General features: G+C 35.2%; 3 protein-coding genes and 1 pseudogene across 3 annotated transcripts; all 4 read right to left on the reverse strand.

Moving 5' to 3' along the window:
- Window positions 1-903: 903 nt before the first annotated feature.
- Window positions 904-2474, reverse strand: LOC113743534 (trans-resveratrol di-O-methyltransferase-like). The gene is made up of 2 exons (XM_027271581.2): window positions 1568-2474; window positions 904-1392 (listed from the first exon to the last, which is right to left on the reverse strand). Exons 1-2 carry the CDS (start codon window positions 2309-2311, stop codon window positions 1087-1089), a joined length of 1050 nt encoding a protein of 349 aa, XP_027127382.2. The 5' UTR covers window positions 2312-2474; the 3' UTR covers window positions 904-1086.
- A 3287-nt stretch (window positions 2475-5761) lies between these two features.
- Window positions 5762-7329, reverse strand: LOC113687590 (trans-resveratrol di-O-methyltransferase-like; annotated as a pseudogene).
- Window positions 7330-7697: 368 nt separating this feature from the next.
- Window positions 7698-9426, reverse strand: LOC113743758 (trans-resveratrol di-O-methyltransferase-like). The gene is made up of 2 exons (XM_027271839.2): window positions 8619-9426; window positions 7698-8270 (listed from the first exon to the last, which is right to left on the reverse strand). The coding sequence occupies exons 1-2, from the start codon at window positions 9399-9401 to the stop codon at window positions 7956-7958; spliced, it is 1098 nt and encodes a 365-aa protein (XP_027127640.1). The 5' UTR covers window positions 9402-9426; the 3' UTR covers window positions 7698-7955.
- A 4159-nt stretch (window positions 9427-13585) lies between these two features.
- On the reverse strand, window positions 13586-15446 carry LOC113687906 (trans-resveratrol di-O-methyltransferase-like). Its single transcript, XM_027205436.2, has 2 exons — window positions 14634-15446; window positions 13586-14049 (listed from the first exon to the last, which is right to left on the reverse strand). Exons 1-2 carry the CDS (start codon window positions 15405-15407, stop codon window positions 13735-13737), a joined length of 1089 nt encoding a protein of 362 aa, XP_027061237.1. The 5' UTR covers window positions 15408-15446; the 3' UTR covers window positions 13586-13734.
- Window positions 15447-21147: the final 5701 nt, after the last annotated feature.

Here is a 21147-nt window from a genome sequence, read left to right on the forward strand (position 1 = left end):
TGTTACTGAATTTGTACCCCAGCCGAATTTAGTAACTATGATCATCAATCATCAATTGCAACTCATGGAAATAGTTATAGTGAAACATGTGGATGGGTTCTTTGTAGTGAAACATTAATGTTGACATTTTAGATGTGCCTCCAGTTTATATACTTGGAAGCAGGGTTACCACCCACAGATGAGCAACTGAAGAAGTTGATGATTACAAGTTTGGAATTGATGCTCATCACATGGGTTCGATTTAGAGAACGGCTCGTCCAAAGTTGGCATTCTTGAAGAACTGGATTTTGGCAAATTTATTTTGTCAATTTTTCTTAGCATTGAAACTTGCAATATCTGTGAAAAATCCAGCACAAGGCTGTCAAAAATGGCAGTCTTGATTGAATAACTTTGTCTGAATTCTTTTTTTAAAAAAAAGAAAAAGAAAACAAACTTTGTTTGATTTTTTGTTCCCTGAATTTCTCGAACGAAGATTATTTTGATGCACGCTGGTCTTTACTCTTTATGGTAGAGTAATTTCATCATCAAACTTCGAATGTGCAAGAACTTGTACGATTATTTGGTATATTGACATGATCATTGATGGTCTACTACCATTCTATGCTTCTTGAGATTATTCAGAATAATCAGATTTTTCCAACTGGTGGACAATATTACGGTAGACATATTTTGGCATATAGTAAAAAAAAAAAAAATTAAATTTGGAAGACTTTTTGCCCCTAAAGAGTAATTTAGCTATAAATGAACGTTTGCACCTTAACTGTTGGTCCAATTTAAGAGAATAAATGAAGATTCTCAATGTATTCAGTGTTAAGCCACCTATACGTACAGAATACTACTGTCTGATTCTTTTGCCTTTTACGGGCAAAAGAAGCAAAAGAAAATATTAAAGATGTACTAAAATTTTTCTAGTTAAGCAATGAACTGGATATTTATATAGAATGCGATAACTTACATGAGAGACACACACTCTTGTTACTACGGGATAACAAGTTCAACATGATGGGAGAAAAAAGGGAGAAAAAAAAAATCCAAAACCAAACACTTAGTAATTTTTATGTTACAAGAAACAAAATGTTCCTTAACTCAAGGATAAACCTCAATGAGACACCTCATGCCCAAGACTGGATAGACTTTATAGGTACTAAATCCAGCATCTGAAAACAATTTTGACCATTCCTTCTCAGTTCTTTCTTTGGCAGGGCCAAGCATAACCAACATCTGCATGTCCATGCTAAATTCTGCTTCAAATGATGTCTTATCCTGTATCTGGCTTCCCATTACACCGTCTATAATGATCACCTTCCCCCCATTGTCTTTCTCGGGAATGGCCTTTTTGCAGTTCTTGAGAATTTTCAAACAGTCTTCATCACTCCAGTCATGAAGGATCCGCTGTTTAATTACCGATATAATCACAAATTACTATGAGAGATTCGATATAAGTTTCAAATCGTGCAAATCGATTCCAAATAAGAGAAAGAAAAAAAAAACTTAATAAGAAAATCATAAATTTTTTCTGATATTAAAAAAAAAATCAGAAATTCAGTGACAAGGTGGCTTTAGTTACCTTCAGCAAGATTGCATTGGCACGGGGTACACTTTGAAACATATCTCCAGCTAAAAATTCCAAGTTCTCAGCTCCTCCTTGATTAGCAACGACGTGTGGGAGATCATACACAGTACATTTTATGTTAGGAAAGTTTTGGGCAATGGCCCTAGCAACTTTGCCTGTGCCACCCCCAACATCAGCCAAAGTTGTCAAGCCTTCAAGCACAAACTTGCATTTGGTCATCAGCACTTCTACAGACAACTGATTATCACTAGCCATGGCCTCATTAAACATTTTTCCAAATCGAACTTCTTGAGCGTTGTAATGCCAGAAATTATTCCCATACGCAGTATCAAATGGAGAGGGATCATCATTCTGGAACCACTTGGTCAAGAAATTCCAGGGCTTCAACATGGCAGGATCACATGATAGAAAAATGTGTGCCCGTACATTGAATGGCTCATCTTTCAAAAGAAGCCGGCCTGCAGAGGTGAGTGCATAGCCTTGAGGGTTTTCAACAAAGAATCCAAAGTTAGCCAAGAATCGCATTAAGCGAAAAATGTGGGCAGATTTAGAAGGGTGGATTGGGAGGACAGAAATCAGGTCAGAAAGTGTGATGGACTTCCCATGATTCCTGATCACATCTGGGATTCCCAATTCAACTGCACATTTTAGACATGCAGATTTCTTGAAGTGGAACATTGCATTCCATACATGAGTTTGAGCTTCAATAAGCTCACCTAAATTCTCAACTTTTTCCATCTTTTGTTCAAATTCAACGGCATTAATTCAGTTGCCTGATTAAACAACAAATGGTCAAGCAGGACTGCATTTATATGCTAGTAAATTATGGGTAGCAGTACATATCTGCTCCTAAATTATGGCAGTAGATGCCTCCTGCGCCTCCTATGAGGCTATATTCGATTGGTTTCCACGGTTTCAAATTATCTAAATAGGTTTGGCAGATCTAGAGGTGTCAAACTTCACCAAACCAAATAAATACGCCCAACTAATTCGATTAAACTATCTAATTGCTGACGCAATTGCAATTATTAATTAGTAACTGAGAAAATTCAAAACGAATGAACCACGAGCAAGACTGAGAGTAAATTGAAGCAGCCCCATTGATGGTGACATAAAAGTTGAAACAAATGGTTATGGGGGCTTGACTAGCTTTCCGAGGATCGACGGGGTAGCATTTGTTTTGCCTTATTCTTGATGGCAGACCTCTTCCATGTTACAAGCATTTACAGAAATGATAATCCAACAAAATGTTATCATCTTCCTTGTTCACTACAATGGTGGTCTGGAAATTTTTTTAAAGAAAATCTCAAATTAGTGTCGGGATGCTTTTTAATTTTGAATGGGCTCGCGAAAGGTCGATTCTCTAATTTTGACTCGTCAAGGAAATTTTGTTTAATGTGGCCTCTCACATAAAATAGTAGAAGGCTAAAGCCTATAAGCTGTATGCAAAAGATGATATTGTATTACTCAAGTAATTTTTTGTTGTGATCGCTAGATTATATTGGGATGACGTTAAAAACAACTTCTAGAATTCTAAACAAAAAGAAAAAATCTGGAATTCTAACAGGTGGTTTGAAAGATTCAACTTTATACGGCTGGATTAAGCCAATCTAGTAGTTAGAACGCAAACTGAGATAGGATTTGCCTAATGAAGTGCTAAGATACTGATTTGTTGCAGATAGCTTCGGCCCCGGGATTGTATTTTGAATGTTTTCCAAGTTGATTTTATTTGCATCTCTTGTGTATAGTATCGGTGTTCTTATGTGTATTTGAGGGCTTTTTCCATTGAAAAAATGTTATTGCAAATATTAGCATAAGTTTTACAGTTTGGGGTAAAAATAAATTATTAATTAATTTGGGCCCAAATGCATTAAATTTGAATTTTTCGAGTTGGGCAAATAGGCATATGCAGATTTTGCAGTCTGGGTGGAGACACTAACAAGTGGTTTTATGCATAGTTACTAAAATCAACCGGGCATCAACTCGATGGGAGCAATGGGTTGGCTGATTAGTGATTTAACCGACGGGTCACACTGTATAATAAAAATATATATAATATAATTAAATAAACATATAAATTATAATATAAGTAAAAAAATTCTTAAATATTAACAAGTCATAACATATTTATATTTCATAATTTATACATACAAGCTATACCTATACGTGTTCTTTAGTTCATGAATTCATGTTGATATTATACACAAATATAAATGATAAATCTAAGTGTCAAAGAAAGAAAGAAACCCTAATTCCCAAATTTCTTTTCAATTTTTCTCATCTAATTGTCAAAAAGACGACAATGCCAATGTTGGTGTGGTTGGTCAAATTTAAAAAATGAGTAAAAAGGAAATTTTAGAAAAATTTTCAAAACCAATTGGATTCATCAAAAACTACCAGATTTAATGGGTCATAGGTTCGACTATTCGAGTCAAATGGTTCGAAACGAATCATCTACAACTCTGATCCAATTGCTAAATCGACTCGGTTTCATGGCCGATCCACGGATTTGACCGATTCAGCATTAAAGAAAGTGTGGCATGGATCTTCAGAAATTAATTCATTTACAGAAAGAGCTCTCCTTTTCTTTATTTCTGTTTTTTTTTCAAAGCTTCACTAGTCAATAGTTAGTGACACCCTATTTTATTCATCTTCAGTTTTCATGCACAATACGCAAAGTGGAACGGAGTATAACCGACATGTAGGCACATTTGACGGTTAGCAACAAGGAATAAAGATTACGAGCAAACCATGAGTTTCAATCCTGGTTACGTATATCTATCTATGAAATAAAAAACTGAATTTATAAATCTTCAACTTTGGCCCGTGAACTTAGAAAACTACTCGTACATCATCAAGTCTCCAGGTGTTAAAAGCAAAATATATAAATATAGTGAGAGTAATCCAACTAGAAACGATTGTCCATCTCTTTTTAAAGTAAAAATTTACCTTGAATATATGGTAAGAGTTTGACATGAGCTCCTACACGTAGTGTTTTCATATTGGATGAAGGGAAGCTGCAAAACCGGTTAGGTGATACTAGTGCGAGTGATGTTTGCTTGAGCTCTAAAAGCTTTCCTTTGAAGAAAATTAAGAGGTTGTTTGAATTGCATTTTGAGGAAGAGATTTTGGGAAAGAAATTACTGTTATACTTTTTTAATGTAATTTTCATGAAATAAAATGCATTTTTGAACATCAATGGTGGCAATTTTGAAATTACTGTTATACTTTTTATCACTGTCCTACATTTTCAATCAGTACAATCTTGAACATCAACATGTTTGGTTGCACCTACAACTTTGGGTATTTGTCCAGCTACTCTATTGATTTTTCCCCCCTTCCAATTTCTGAATTGATTGGGTTGTGTAAAAAGCTTTGTTTATGTGCTATTTCTTTGCTTATTTGAAAAAAAAAAAAAAGTGAAAGGAAAAAGTAACAAAAAGGTCAAACATGCTGTAATTTCATTATTGAGTTGTGTAAAAGCTTTTTCATTTTGATAATTGAACATGCATATAGAATTTATAATACCTTACTCTTGAAATTCTTGCCTCATCGTGTGAAGGTGAAAAGAAATTACTGCATAGTTATATTTTGATAAGTTGTATAAAACAATCAAAAAAGAAAAAAAAATAAGGTTTTGATGAGGAATTCAGAAATTGAAACCGCACGATTAGAGTTGATAGATGAATTAATCTATTCGATACTTGAACTGAATTTAAGAGTTCGTTCCAATTTGATTCGCCAACTAGTCAATTCAAACTTGAATAGCATTTGATATTCAATAGCATTCAAATTCGATAAAAACTCGTTCAAGTTCGATTGGACAAATAAACAAATCAAACTTAAATAAAATTTTTAATTTATTAAAATAATTAAACCAGTTTAAACACTAGAGTGTTCATTTTGATTAAACTCATTTACATCCCTACGCACAATGGGCTAATTGTTGGGTCTAAGTTTTCTGCCCTATAGGCTGTCTCCTGGGGTTATACGAATGATTCCTCAAATACTTTCCCTTGGACGGGCCATGAAATAAATAAATACTCAAGATCGTCCTAGGAGCTGTTGAGCATGAAACTTACAGGCCCGCCCTACAGAATTGCTCTGCAGAAAATTCTTGCATAGCTATTCCACCTCCAAAATTTTTTTTTATTGATTTATTGAAAACGAAAAGAAAATGCCATAAAAGATTACAATTCTTTTTTGATATTTGTACGTAAAAGAAGAAAAGATAAACAAGTTGACTTCATACACGTCTAACAAAAACAGTCCAAAGAAACTATCCACAACTCCTAATAATAAACCTCAATAAGGGATCTCAAGCCCAGTACTGAAGTTATCTTATAGTCATTGAATCCTGCCTCAGAAAAGAGTTCTGCCCATTCTTTTTCATTTCTTTGTTTCCCTGTGACAAGGACCATCATCAGCATATCAAAGAAAAGTTGAGTTTCAATTGCCTCATCATCATCAGCTCCCTTTTGCTGGTCATTCAGTACCATGTCTATGATTATCGCCTTCCCTCCATTTTGCTTGCTAGGAATTGCTTCTTTACAATTCTTAAGTTTTTGTATACATTCCTCATCATTCCAATCGTGCAATATCCACTGTTTAAATTAGCATTCATATCACAAAGAATTCAAATTAGTCAAGAACACCATGTTAAAGTTATTAAAGAGAATTGAAATTGAAAACAGGTACAGAAGCCTTCCCCCCCCCCCCCCCCCCAAGACAAAGATTTGCTAGTGCCCTATTTGTGAATAAACTTCCATGACTGATCCAATGCTTTACTGTAATATAGACATGGTTGTAATGAATCAGCAGCATATATAGATGTGTTTAGAATCAGTACTAAGAATGCCTTTAACAACAACAAAAAGGTGAATATGGATCTGTTGCATCTTCTTGGAAAGGTGGACTTACCTTCATTATAACAGCATCTGCAGGAGGGATAGCTACAAACATATCTCCTCCAACAAAGGCTAGATTCTTGTTGTTCGCTACCTAGCCATCAACCACATGAGTAAGATCGAGAACAATACAGTTCAAGTCAGGAAAAGCATCAGCAATTTCCTTAGCCAAAGTTCCGGTTCCACCTCCAACATCCACCAAAGAATTCAACCCTGAAAAAACATCCTTGCAATCCCTGATCAGAATACTGCCAACTAGCCTAGAATCGCTAGCCATTCCTTCATTAAAAAAATTATTAAGCTTCTGATCCTGCCCTGCAAGCTCCCACGCTACCTTGCCGTGACAAGTCTTGAAGGGATTCACATCACTGTTATTTTGGAACCACTAGCTCTGGTGGTACCATGGATCCATCAAGGTAGGATCAAGCATGAATAATAAAAATGGTGTCACGCTAAGAGGCTCATCTTTTAATAGAAGTTTAGAAGAAGAAGTGAGCATATAACCTTCCTCTTCATCATGCTGACTAATTTTTGCCTCGATGAAGAAGTCTCAGTGGATTAGAATCCTCATCAGACGATAGACAAAGGGGCTTTTGCATTGCCAATTGGAAGAGCATTGGTGAGTTCATCCAGGGTCATTGGCTTACAATGCTTGTGTATAATGTCTGGTATGCCGAGTTGAATTGCACATTTGAGAGGCATGGAGTTTATGAAGTTGAATATGTGATTCCATATGTGAGCTTGAGCTTGAAGTAGCTCATTAGCATCACCATTTCTACCCAAATCCAAATCTAATATATTTGCAAGATCCAGAAAGGTGTATTTATGGAGAATGGGCTGGGACGGTCGTCAGGTGCCACCGTCCCAAATGATGAATGGGAAATATTTTCTCAGCAAGGCAGATTTTGATAATGTGCAGCCAAAAGCAAGTCACATAACTTTGAAATCACAAATATACACGGATTTACATGAACATTAATTGGATACTATATATGTCGGCATTTCAAAATTGATTAAATAATTTACACTGAATCACATTTTGTTCAAAAAGTGTTGTACAATTTAGGCAAGTTAAGAACTGAAAATCTTTCTCAGTTTTTTGCCCCTCTCATGTTTATCCTTTCTTTCTTCAATGTACATTCAATTGTAATCACTGAATTTAAAGTGGAATCAATGCATCCACTTCAACAATGTTGGAAACAATTATTGTCCGTGGCTACCTCAACTCCATAACGTTTGTACATAATGTGCTTGCTGTGAATTCCAGGCTGGGATTTGGACGCATCCCAGTAAAGTTTGAAGTACAAATATTTCGATTCTTTTCCCACATTTTGACATATTTGGTCACTAAAATTCAACTACCTTCCTGGCAGCAAACTTATATAACATGTTTAATAAACTTACTCCGAATACCCTGACTAAAGATTCATCACTAGATCTTTAGCACAAACAATGTTAACAAGAAACTTTGTTAATTAATAATAATAAACCTCAATGATAGATCTCAAGCCCAATGCTGCAGTTATCTTATAGTCATTGAAGCCTGCCTCAAAGAAAAGTTTAGCCCAATCTTTCTCATTTCTTTCTCTTCCTTTGAGTAGAACCATCATCAGCATATCAAAGAGCAGTTGGGTTTCAATCGCCTCATGATCATCATCCCCTTTCTGCTGGCTTTTGAGTAAGATGTCAATAATTATCACCTTGCCTCCTTTTTCCTTGCTAGGAATTGCTTCTTTACATTTCCTAAGTATTTGTACACACTCCTCGTCGCTCCAATCGTGCAATATCCACTGCTTGATTGCAAATTGTATCACAATGAAAGAAAAATTTTGTCTGAAGCATAACACCCCATCTAAAGCTTTTGCGTCAGAAACAAAATCAAACTATTTTCTTATGGTACCAAATACATGCCATCAATTTGACGTTTAAAAATTGTTCCTTTTTTTTTCCCCATCTTCGTGATTCAGTTCTTAAATTAAGCATGGACTCAATTTCCACTACTCAATCCTACCTTTGAAGTTGACACTTCTTATAATTGGTGAATTTTAATTTTATGAACTCAGGCAATAAGTATTAAAATCTAATAAAACTCCTAAAAAAATTTGTCGACTAAAAAACAAGCAACATCGATTTCATACCTTCAATAAAACTGTATCTGCAGAAGGAATGGCTTCAAACATGTCTCCTCCGACATAGGCTAAGTTCTTACTACTTTCCAGGCCATTAACAACATGAGGAAGATCAAGCACAGTGCATTTCAGGCGAGGGAAAGCATCGGCAATTGCCTCAGCAAAAGTTCCAGTTCCACCTCCAACATCCACCAAGGAATTCAAACCCTCAAAAACATGCTTATAATCTTTGATCACCAGGCTACTAACCAGCCGGGCATCGCTAGCCATTGCTTCGTTAAAGAATTGATTAAGCCGCGGCTCATGGCCTGCAAGCTCCCAAAGTGGCCTCCCATGGCAAGTATAAAATGGGGATTCATCACTGTTCTGAAACCACTGGCTGAAATGGTGCCATGGATCAGTCAAGATGGGATCGAGCATGGCCAGTAAAAACGGCGTAACGCTGAAAGGGTTAGTCTTTAAAAGAAGCTCAGAAGCAGAAGTAAGCAGATAGCCCTTTTGATTATCATTCTCAGTTCCAGGAATCTTTGCGTCAATGAAGAAGCCTGAGTGGATCAAAATCCGCATGAGACGATAAATGAAAGGGGCTTTTGCATTCTTGATGGGAAGAGCATCGATCAATTGAGCAAGGGTCATCGGCTGACCATGTTTGTGAATAATGTCTGGAATGCCTAATTGAATTGCGCATTTGAGGGACATGGAATTTATGAAGTTGAATATATGGTTCCAAATGTGAGCTTGAGCTTGAAAAAACTCACCAGTATGATCACCAAGATTTCTAGCCAAATCCATTTTTTTAAAAAAAAAAATTCTAGGATTTTTTTTTTTTTGGGTTGTGGGAATTACAAGTAGAACTGGCATTTTATAGGCGGGGAATGGGAGTCACATGAATAACGTTGCAATGATTTCTTCTAATAATCTGACAACAACCTGTTAGAAAAATGAATAAACAATGAAATCAACTCAGAAACAAGGATCCAAAGGCAGCTGATTGTTGTGAACAAGGAATAGCTTGTGGGCAATTATATCAGTTTCATTTTCTTGACCAATTCATATACGAGTATATGGGTTACTCTAGTCTCCTACTTGGTGCAATAATTCAGTGTTTCTAGAGACTTGCTTAAATTCAAGTGTATAATCAGTACAAGTTAATTAATTGTGGTTTGTGTCGACGTGTATTATCACTTGTGAAAATTGTACAATTCACGCTACTGCTGGTGCTTTCTTGTTTGGAAGACGAAGAAAAAGAAATTTAAACAGTGACAACTTTTGAGTCATGGTTGAGTGGAAGCTTACATTGGTGTGTCATCATTCTTGGGCATAATTGCTATTCACAACAATCTGACCTATTGCAAATTTGCAATGCGTAAGAATCTTAGCTTCTTGTCCTCAAAGAAAGAAATACAGTTTTAGTTGGTAATGTTGGGCACCTGTCTAATTTTAGCTCCTAATGTTTCGACGCAAATAAATCCGGTCTCCAATATTTGACACTTGAGGCAACTTAGTTCCTAAAAAAATTTCAATAAAAACAAATATGGTCTCCAATATTTTCAATTTGAAATAGATTGAAGATAATTGATGAATTTTTTAAATTATTGATGGAATTAGACACGTGTTTGTTAAATTAAATTTTCTTTTTATTGTTTCTTGGTTAATTTATTAGTCACATATCATCACGTGAGTTATTCTTGGTGTTCAAAGTTAGCCGTTGTCAAAATTGAATGAATTAAAACTGCACAGATACTAAACATTGAAGACTAAAACTGCATTTCTTCCCATCCTTAAATTAGGGATCAGTTTCTTAATTGGAACTTTGAGCCATGTTTTCTTCCTTTTATGATAGATTTACAACTCTGATGAATTTGAAATTAATACTAGCTATTGTTAATCAATACCAAATACTAGAATTTGATGAGAGGTGGAATTCATGTCATTTTGGGCTATTCGTTTTTTCATTATGTATATAGTCAAAATTTGCAACTCTTAGATTTAGAGTCTTCGACCTATAAAGTATGGGTGTAATTGAGCATGGTATGATGCCAAAGTAAATGAATAACTCTTTAATCTGGAAGTCTTTTTTAGAGTCATCACTGACTTTGGCAACGTGTGAGCCCGCATTCATTTACTAGGAGTTTGTTTCTTTTCTCACCATACTAGTAGTTTGTCACAAGAATTAGCAAAGGTCAATTTTTGTGATTTGAATGTGACAAATGTTTTACTGCTTAAGCCACGCCTGAATCTAGAGCTGTCATGGATGAGATTTTATTGGATTCTAGCATTTGATTAATGAGGAAAATTGGTGCTGCATGTCGAGCACCTTACTATTATAAATAACAGTTCATTGGAGTGCAGCACAGTTTGGGAGAAAGATAGGAAATAAATGAACTCAATTATTAAGTGAATCTTTGAGTAGATACGTCAAGAGTGAAACTCTAATAAAATTAGAACAGATATTCTCAAGAACCAGACTCAATTATTAGTGTCTAGAATAAGTTCATTTTACGAGTATTTTCATTATATACACCTTCAGTGGAATAAAACTGTTTATTTGCCTCCATTATTAGAAGATTTAATCCATTAATTTGATACTAGAGTCCGCCATAATTCAACAGTCTTTTTTCTAACAGACATTCCTGATGCACGTAATTTTGGATAGCTTTCCTCCTAATTGTATGAATGGAGAAAGGAAAGTTTACACAAGCGTTAGTGGAACCAAAATCCTCGCAAGAAAAAATATAAAAGTAGTAAAAATTTTGGATTTGGATATTTCAAGAATTTAAACTTTGGTCGATCATATTATTTTGTACGCTAGAATGGGCTAAACTTGTTTCTTGACTTTCTGCTACTAAAGTTGCTGCGCTGCAAATAGTCTGTCATTTGGACTTACATTGCACCATATTGGTCTACCAAACCAAACCTACCACTGCTTGACAATACTCCCAAATGCTTTCCCAGCCTTCCTCTATTATAGGAACATTGGGCTTCAAACATTTTAAAAAGGAATTATCACGCCACAGAATTAAAAATATACACATTTCTTTGGTGTAAAAAAAGATCTTTGATTATATTTTGTCACTGTGTTAGCCGTAAGTTTTGTTTCCAACATTTCTTGCATATGTCTTGATATTAGTCCGAAGCTAATTTGCTTTTATGAAGAAGTCTGAATGGATAAAATCCAGTTGAGACAATAGACTAAAAAAAAAAAGAGTGCTGCTGTTTTCTTGATTGGAAGAGCAATGAATTGGCAGGCCATGTTAGTATCTGCTTACGAAGATAAATCACACACCGAGGAAAAGAGAGTTTATGAAGTGGATTACATGGTTTCATTAGCAAATTTTTTTTTTTTAGTTTTTTTTTTGCCACTCTTGAATGGTTTCAAATCCAAGTTTAGTAGAAATTGGAATTTATAACGCAGGTCACGAGGCTAAAATAAATAACGTAGCAATAATTTCTGTAAATAAACTAAACAAAGTCAACAAACAACGTCCTATCAAAATGAGCTTATTGAGAAAAAATATATATATATATGTAAAAAATTGAAGAAAAAAAATATAACACAATGAGATCAACTAAAAACGCATTAAATTTGACAAATTTCAATTAACCTTTGTCACAACCATCGACAACCTACCTCAACTTCATTTCAATGAGTTGCAACTCATCCAAAATTAGCTAGATAACATGTCCAAAGATTGATTGTTTGCCGTAAATTCAACATATATATTGTTAGAAATTAAGAATTAAAAGTAGCATAAACAAAACTTAATGCAATAATGGCCTAATATCCAGTTCCTCTCAATTAGTCATAATTCATCAAATTACGCAAGTAAATCAATGTGATGCTACTTTAATTTAACATTGACTTGAGCAAATTTAACTTGTTACTGATCCAAATTTGACTTGATATCTGTATCAACTCACTTGAAGAAGAGATTAGAACCACTCAACCAGCAGCAGGACCACAATCAGCGCCACCATTGCCAGACCGTCAAATAAACCAAACCAGAGCAAGAGACAAATAAAGCACCGCCAGTAGAATGGTGGATAATGGGGTTGGCTTGTGGAAGGCATCCACAACGTTAACGAGGAGTAAAAGCCAACTATGCCAAACAAGAATAGAATCCAAACTCCGAAAGTCCACCACTCTTACATATTCTAGGCTACTCGTAAGTCATATTCACCAATCAGTCCTCAACAGCCAACAGGCAAGTCTCCAAAAAAATTTTTGGTTTTTCTTCTTTTAGTCAAGAACCAAACACCAATCAAAAGGCCTGGTGGGTCTTCAGCTTTCAAACACACACTAAACCACCAGTCCTCAAAACCACTGTTTTCATTCAGTCCAAAATTCCAACATTTGGTGGGGCTTAATGCTTTCTCCTCAATCCTTTTCACATAATTCAGCTTCATTGGTCAGGACAAATCCCAAGTGCATGGATATTATTCCAAGTTCATAATTTTTTGTAGAGTAGAAGTAATGATATTCCCAGCAGCAAAGCTAGAAATATTTGCCTTGGAAAGCAAATCTCTAAACCAATTGCTAGACACATCAAGAGAGATGCTGACTTGTATACTCTCAATTTAGACCGTTCGTCACCGATATTGCTCGGGTCTGTTTCTACTTCAGGATAAGAAATTCATTTTTTCTCCACCTCAAGTTATTTAGCTCCTCTGTACTTCTGGGTCACTGAAAACATTGATGATTAATGCAAGAATCCTGATTGCAGAATTAATGGTCATTTCTGTGCAGTAAATTCTATTAGCGTAGAATATCTTGTGAGCTGATGGTAAAAGAATTCTTTCCACTTAAACCTTTTATTTTCCGAGATTGCTTAAAATAATCTCCTTTCCTGTCATAAGTTGTCAGCAACATATTTGTGGAAAATAAAAGCAGCCCAGATGTTGTATGAAGAACTGATGGATGATATTTGAAAATAAATGAGTTTTGCAGCTTAGGTTGATAATTCTGTACCATCAGATCATTTGAAGAGTTATACTTCCTTCACTATTAATCGACATATTTTGGTAATACAAATCATAGCATCAATACATGTTCAAGGAAACTTATTTTGAAGGCCTTGAATATAGATCCATCACTCTTTAGCACAAACAAAGTGCAAGAAACTTATTAATAATAATAAACCTCAATGATCGATCTCAAGCCCAGTACTGGAGTTATCTTATAGCCATTGAAGCCCGCCTCAAAGAAAAGCTTTTCCCAATCTTTCTCATTTCTTTCTCTTCCATTGACTACAACCATCATCAGCATATCGAAGAACAATTGGGTTTCAATAGCCTCTGCATCATCATCTCCATTTTGCTGGCTTTTCAGCAGCATGTCAATAATTATCACCTTGCCTCCCTTTTCCTTGCTAGGAATTGCTTCTTTACATTTCCTGAGTATTTGTACACATTCCTCATCGCTCCAATCATGCAATATCCACTGCCATTAGCATCATAAGCATTGAAGAATGTGTCAGAAAACTCATATATCCCATGTAAAATTTGTTGACTAAAATGATTAAAAGAAAATGGTAGATAGTGTGGGAGAAGTTAAAAAGCAAGACTATCGTTATTTTCATCAGCCAAAAACATAAAAGTATCACCAAGTTTAGTGAATGAAGAGTAATAAGGTGATATAATGTTTGATCACATACACAAGGGGCAAAGATGTATCACTCCATTGTATAAAATTTCATTTTTGAACGTGGAAACCATACCTTGACTATTCCGGAGGAAATGAAACACAGTTTGTTCTATTAATCATAAGATACGACTAGCAGTACTAGATCCTATCTTAAGAAATTAAAAACAATAAAAAGGGTATTTAAATTGTATTTGTTAAAACTTGTTTATCCTTTTCTTCATGGTGCAGTTTCCAAATTAAGCATGTGCCCAAAGCATATTTTCTTGTTTACTTGAAATTGACACTTGTCCCTTTAACAGGTGAAGTTTAATAGTGGAAACTGAAGCAAAGTACACAAAGTTAGTTATTAAACCAATAAACTATTTCTGATTGATTTATACCTTCAATAAAACAGCATCTGCTGGAGGAATGGCTTCAAACATGTCACCTCCCACATAGGCCAAGTTCTTACTACTTTCCCAGCCATCAACGACATGAGGAAGATCAAGCACAGAGCATTCCAGATGAGGAAAAGCATCAGCAATAGCCTTAGCCACAGTTCCAGTTCCACCCCCAACATCAATCAACGAATTCAGCCCCATAAAAACATCCTTACAATTCTTGATAACCATGGTACTAACCAACCGGGCATCACTAGCCATGCCTTCATTGAAAAACTGGTTTAGCTGCGGTTGGCGACCTGCAAGCTCCCAAAGTGATGTCCCATGACAGGTATGAAATGAGGTTTCTTCATTGTTTTGAAACCACTGGCTAAAATGGTGCCATGGATCAGTCAAGATTGGATCAAGCATGGCAAGTAGAAACGGTGTCACGCTAAAAGGGTCATTTGCTAGTAGAAGTTTCGAAGCAGAAGTGAGTGCATACCCCTCTTGGCCTTCATTACCGGGAATCTTTGCTTTGATGAAGAATCCCGAGTGGATTAAAATCCGCATAAGACGATAAACAAAAGGGGCTTTTGCATTATTGATGGGAAGAGCATCGATCAATTGAGGAAGGGCCATTGGCTGGCCATGTTTGTGAATAATGTCTGGAATGCCTAATTGAATTGCACATTTGAGGGACATGGAATTTATGAAGTTGAATATATGGTTCCATATGTGAGCTTGAGCTCGCAAAAGCTCACCAGTATGGTCACCATTTCTAGCCAAATCCATTTTTTTGAGATTCTATGATTGTTTCTTCTTGGTCGTGTGAATTGTATAGCTCGCAATTTATAGGCAGGGTATGGGATTCATATGAACCATGTTGCAATAATTTTTTCTATCATACTGACAACGACGGATTAAAAAAATGAATAAGCAATCAGCCTCGACGACCAATAGCTTGCGGGCAGCCAAGCTAATTGTTTTCCAGTTTCCTTTTCTTTAACTACCAAAGCACATGCTAGTATTTAATTAGCAACTCCAATCTCCTAATTTGTACAATCAGGATCAGGCCTCATAAGTTGAGTTTTGCCGAATTCAAATCGATTTGTGTAATTCGTTTTACATTTAACATAAATTTGTGTTGTTTTGATGTGATCATGAATATTATACCAACTTACTCGTATAATTTAACAAATTTAAATTCACGTCTAAATTGTACAAATTTATATATAAAATTATAAAATTTATATCAAACAGTTTGTTCTAGATAGAACTCAACTTGTAAGGCTTCATTTTCATGCGGCTACAAAGTGTATCTAAACTTACTCAAAATTAGGGGCAAAATATAACAAGCAAGTGTTCACTTTCTTCGTGTCTACATCCTCTGTATCCATATGTGTACTCTTTTACTTCTACCAGGATCCTGGGCACAAAGAAGAGGTACTTCTGTAAACTGATTGTGAATATGGCATTTGAGCATTATATTAATCTATCAGGTGTTTACAAGTGCACGTGTTGATACCGAACAATTTCTGCAACATACAATTTTTGGTGTGAACCATTCATCAATTTCATATCCAGTAAAAGAACCCGTTAGATAGTAGATATTGACCAAAAAAAAAAAATCAATGTCAATCTTAGTACAGCCAAATGACAGATTGTTGGGATTAGATGATGGAAGACCAAGCGTCAAGAGCTACCATTTTATATGATGTTCGATCGGATTACCTAAGCAGTAAATCTCTGACATTTTGATAGAAAGTTCATAAATTACAAGATTTGGTTCTTTATGTCGAGGCATATTAGATGGTTACAAAACCACACAATGCACAAGGCTGATGGGGCTTCTTGATTTGGTAGGTAAAACTGTGCCAATGGTTGATTCACACTGTGCAGAGTTGGCAAGATGGCATGGAAGTGCACAAAAACTTACATTGATATGTCATTCTTAAGAAAATTTAGATTTCACAGGAGTCTGATCTATCGCAATGGTTAAGAATCTTTCTTCTTCTTTTTTTCCTTCGTTTTATGATAGATTTACAACTCTGTTGAATTTGAAATTAATACTAGCTATTGTTAATCAATACCAAATACTAGAATTTGATGAGAGGTAGAGTTCATGTCATTTTGGGCTATTCGTTTTATTATTATGTATATAGCCAAAATTTGCAGTATTAAATTATTACTTTTTTTTTTGGTTATTTGCTATCAAAAAATGGCAAGTTTTGATGGTAGTAACTCATCTTCAAAATCAAGCAAGCAAAAAAATATTTTTTGCAATATTTCTTTAAATGAAATCTTCAACATTGATGATTGTCCAACTCAAGAAAGTTAACACATGACAATCATTTGATAGTGTAATGTACTTTTTAATTTGACAATGTAATGTACTTTTCATAAAATTTGTATTGTCTATTTATTACTTCTTACTTTGTAGAATAATAATAAAAATAAAAATAAAATATGATCTTTATTTTGTATTTATTTTTGTACATTCTATTTGAAATTTTAAATATATTGTTATATTCGTATTAAAATTGGTAAGAATAAAGAATTAAATAAAATTGTAGGATACCATACGGAACCAGAACGAGAACCATAAGGAACCGAAATCAGAACTATGCAGTTTTGGTTCTACCTCTTTGAAGAACCAGAACCGGCGGTTCTAGAACCAGAACCAGAACCATCTTATATGGTGCGGTTCTGGTTCTACCTCTTTGAAGAACCAGAACCAGCGGTTCTGGAACCAAAACCACCGGTTTTGGAACCGTGGCCATGCCTAAGTTCATGTCATTTTGGGCTATTCGTTTTATTGTTATGTATATAGCCAAAATTGGCAGCTCATAGATTTAGAGTCTTCGACCTATAAAGTATGGGTGTAATTGAGCATGGCATGATGCCAAAGTAAATGAATAACTCTTTGATCTGGAAGTCTTTATTAAAGTCATCACTGACTTTGGCAACATGTGAGCCCACATTCATTTCTAGGAGTTTGTTTCTTTTCTCACCATAGTAGTAGTTTGTCACAAGAATTAGCAAAGGTCAATTTTTGTGATTTGAATGTGACAAATGTTTTACTGCTTAAGCCACGCCTGAATCTAGAGCTGTCATGGATGAGATTTTATTGGATTTTCAGGATTCTAGCATTTGATTAATGAGGAAAATTGGTGCTGCATGTCCAGCACCTTACTATTATAAATAACAGTTCATTGGAGTGCAGCACAGTTTGGGAGAAAGATAAGAAATTAATGAATTCAATTATTAAGTGAATCTTTGAGTAGATACGTCAAGAGTGAAACTCTAATAAAATCAGAACAGATATTCTCAAGAGCCAGACTCAATTATTAGTGTCTAGTATAAGTTAATTTCTATACACATATATAAGAAGCAGTTGGAGTTACTTCTTTGGCACAGTTTTCGCCTTGCACTTTCATCTGCTTTGTTGGTCGAAAAAAATTGAGAATGTAGGGATAAGTTCTGTCTGCTTTCATCATTTGTTTCTCTGCTCTAGGAAATTCACGTGGACAGACGGTGGTATCATGCCACAGCCCATTAATACTTGTTTGACGACATTATAGCAATGCAGCAATGGTTTAATGTCATAAGCCATTAGCATTCTTCTTCATAAGCCATTAACATTTTTCCTTTACCGGATTACAGCCACATGGTTGGAGTTTGTGCAATCAAAGGTTCACCTGCTTTGTTGGTGAGAACAAATTTAAAATGGAGGCACATGTCTGTTAGCATGCAGAGGGAAGCATCATTTGTTCCTTTGCTCTAGAAAATTCATCATCTCATATGGATAGACGGTGGTTTAGTGTCATAAGCCATTAATATTCACCATGCTCTTTGTACATCTGATATCTTTGAAAAAATTGCATATGTGTCGCCGCATTGTTTTTGTGCATTCCAGGTGGAGTTTTAGTTTTGTGCCGTCTGGCTTTTCTTTGTGTGAAAGAAGATAACTCATTGAAATCCTTATTTGACCGGCCTACAGCAATACAGCAATCACAGTATCTAATGACTCTATTGTCCTTCGAGAGCTATAGTTCTTCGAGGTTCTACTGAAACACTATAAATGTTGTTTGTGGCTTCTTTGTTCTCCATCTTGCATGTTCTTTTCATCGTCTTCCATTTTCCTCTTTGTAGCTTTTAAACAATTTGCAGCTCTTAGACAATATGCTCTTTCTTTCTTTGCTGACTTCTAGCTTCATTTGCTAAGCTTCTCTTTTCTTGCTTCTTATATCTGCAACTTCAGTAGCTGCTTGTTATCGGTGCAAGTCTGTCGCAACTTTTACATCAATTGCAGTCTCCCTCTGCAACTTCAGTAGCTGCTTGTTATCGGTGCAAGTCTGTCGCAACTTTTACATCAATTGCAGTCTCCCTCTGATATTGATAACGGTTGTACTTCCAGGTTCGGTTTTATATGCACGTTTATTTTCGTTATTCTGCTCTTTATTGAATGTCTTATTGGTTTTGAATTACTACATGTTGCACTTTTATTTATTGGCTATTTGATTCTTGCTGTCCAATAAAATGAGCTTCTCCAAGTTTGTTGTTGATTCTGCTGATTCAGTAACTACAAAAAAGAACCAACGTAATAAAAAACTAAGAGAACAATACGTTGCACTCTCTCCTCAAGAAAAGGAAATTCGCTTGGCCAAACAAAGAGAGGCATATCAGAGAAGAAAATTAAATAATTTTTTGGCACTTCCTGCTCATGAACAATTAAAACGAGTTGAAAAATCGATTATTGGGGAGACTTTTCGCATTCACTGTGACCAAGCAAAAGTTGAAGAGGAACAAGATCGTCTGGCAAAAAAAAGGAAATCCGTCGACAGAAGCAGAGAGAGGCTTATCATAGAAAAAAGTTGCGCTTATCTTTTGGTGCTCATGCATCAGAACATACTGAAGAAATTGTCCATGCTGCTCCTGCTACTGCGTTAACTACTACTATGACTACCAATTGCCTGTCGAGTGAAGATCCTGCGAATCTTAAAAAAAAGGAAAGTGTCACTTCTGCTCCAAACAACATACAATGTGATGAAATATCATCTCCAGAAAGTCTTCAAAAAATGCAAAGTACCACTTCCACTGCAAATAATATATTATTTGCTGAAGTACCACCTGCTTCTGGATTAGTTATTCAAGAGCCGGTTAACAGCAATGCAAAAGGTATATTTATATACAAACGAATGTCTAGCTCATACTTCAAATTCTATAATGCTATCTTGTACTTATTCTCACTCAGCTCCTGAACGCAGTAATATCGAAAAAAAAAAAAAAAAAACCCTTGACGCCCGCGCAATGCGCGGGGACCCCAACTAGTTATGAGTATAAGAATACATGATTTCATTAGCAAATTTTTTTTAGTTTTTTTTTTCACTCTTGAATGGTTTCAAATGCAAGTTTAGTAGAAATTGGAATTTATAACGCAGGTCACGAGGCTAAAATAAATAACGTAGCAATAATTTCTGTGAATAAACTAAACAAAGTCAGCAAACAACGTCCTATCAAAATGAGCTTATTGACAAAAAGCAATATATATATGTAAAAAAAATGAAAAAAAAATATAGCACAATGAGATCAACTAAAAACGCATTAAATTTGACAAATTTCAATTAACCTTTGTCACAACCATCTACAACCTACCTCAACTCCATTTCAATGAGTTGCAACTCATCCAAAATTGGCGAGACAACTTGTCCAAAGATTGATTTTTTACGGTAAATTCAACATCTTATTAGAAATGAAGAATTAAAAGTAGCATAAACAAAACTTAATCCAATAATGGCCTAATATCCAGTTCCTCTCAATTAGTCATAATTCATCAAATTACGCAAGTAAATCAATGTGATGCTACTTTAATTTAACATTGACCTAAGCAATTTTAACTTGTCACTGATCCAAATTTGACTTGATATCTGTATCAACTCGCTTGAAGAAGAGATTAGTACCATTCAACCAGCAGCAGGACCACAATCAGCATCACCATTGCCAGACCGTCAAATAAACCAAACCAGAACAAGAGACAAATAAAACACCACCAGTAGAATGGTGGATAATGGGGTTGGCTTGTGGAAGGCATCAACAATGTTAACGAGGAGTAAAAGCCTACTATACCAAACAAGAAAAGAATCCAAACTCCAAAGGTCCACCACTCATACATATCCTATCCTAGGCTCCTCCTAAGTCATATTCACCAATCAGTCCCCCACAGGCAAGTCTCCAATTTTTTTTTTCTTCTTTTAGTCAAGAACCAAACACCAATCAAAGGCCTGGTGGGTCTTCATGATTTCTATTCAATCTTTATCACATAATTAAGAATCACCAATCCATACAAATCCAAGCACTTAGATAATTTTCAAATCAATAGTTTTGTAGATTAGAGGGATTGCATTTTTTAGGAATTTTCTTTACTATAACAACTTTTATGATGCGATGTATGTAAAATGAAAAGATGAATCAAGAATTATGTACAACAAATATTTGAAAATATTTTTCTAAGAGAAAATTGTTCAAAATGTCA

This window comes from Coffea arabica, chromosome 5e, assembly GCF_036785885.1.
Source record: "Coffea arabica cultivar ET-39 chromosome 5e, Coffea Arabica ET-39 HiFi, whole genome shotgun sequence".
Lineage (NCBI taxonomy): Eukaryota > Viridiplantae > Streptophyta > Magnoliopsida > Gentianales > Rubiaceae > Coffea > Coffea arabica.

Bases quoted from the DNA above. Each gene is read 5' to 3' on its own strand.
- LOC113743534 (XM_027271581.2), bottom strand. From the start codon at position 2,311: ATGGAAAAAGTTGAGAATTTAGGTGAGCTTATTGAAGCTCAAACTCAT. The intron at 1,393-1,567 runs GTAACTAAAGCC...GTAATTAAACAG, and splicing joins CCAATGCAATCTTGCTGAAG to CGGATCCTTCATGACTGGAG.
- LOC113743758 (XM_027271839.2), bottom strand. From the start codon at position 9,401: ATGGATTTGGCTAGAAATCTTGGTGATCATACTGGTGAGTTTTTTCAA. The intron at 8,271-8,618 runs GTATGAAATCGA...GCAATCAAGCAG, and splicing joins CAGATACAGTTTTATTGAAG to TGGATATTGCACGATTGGAG.
- LOC113687906 (XM_027205436.2), bottom strand. From the start codon at position 15,407: ATGGATTTGGCTAGAAATGGTGACCATACTGGTGAGCTTTTGCGAGCT. The intron at 14,050-14,633 runs GTATAAATCAAT...TGCTAATGGCAG, and splicing joins CAGATGCTGTTTTATTGAAG to TGGATATTGCATGATTGGAG.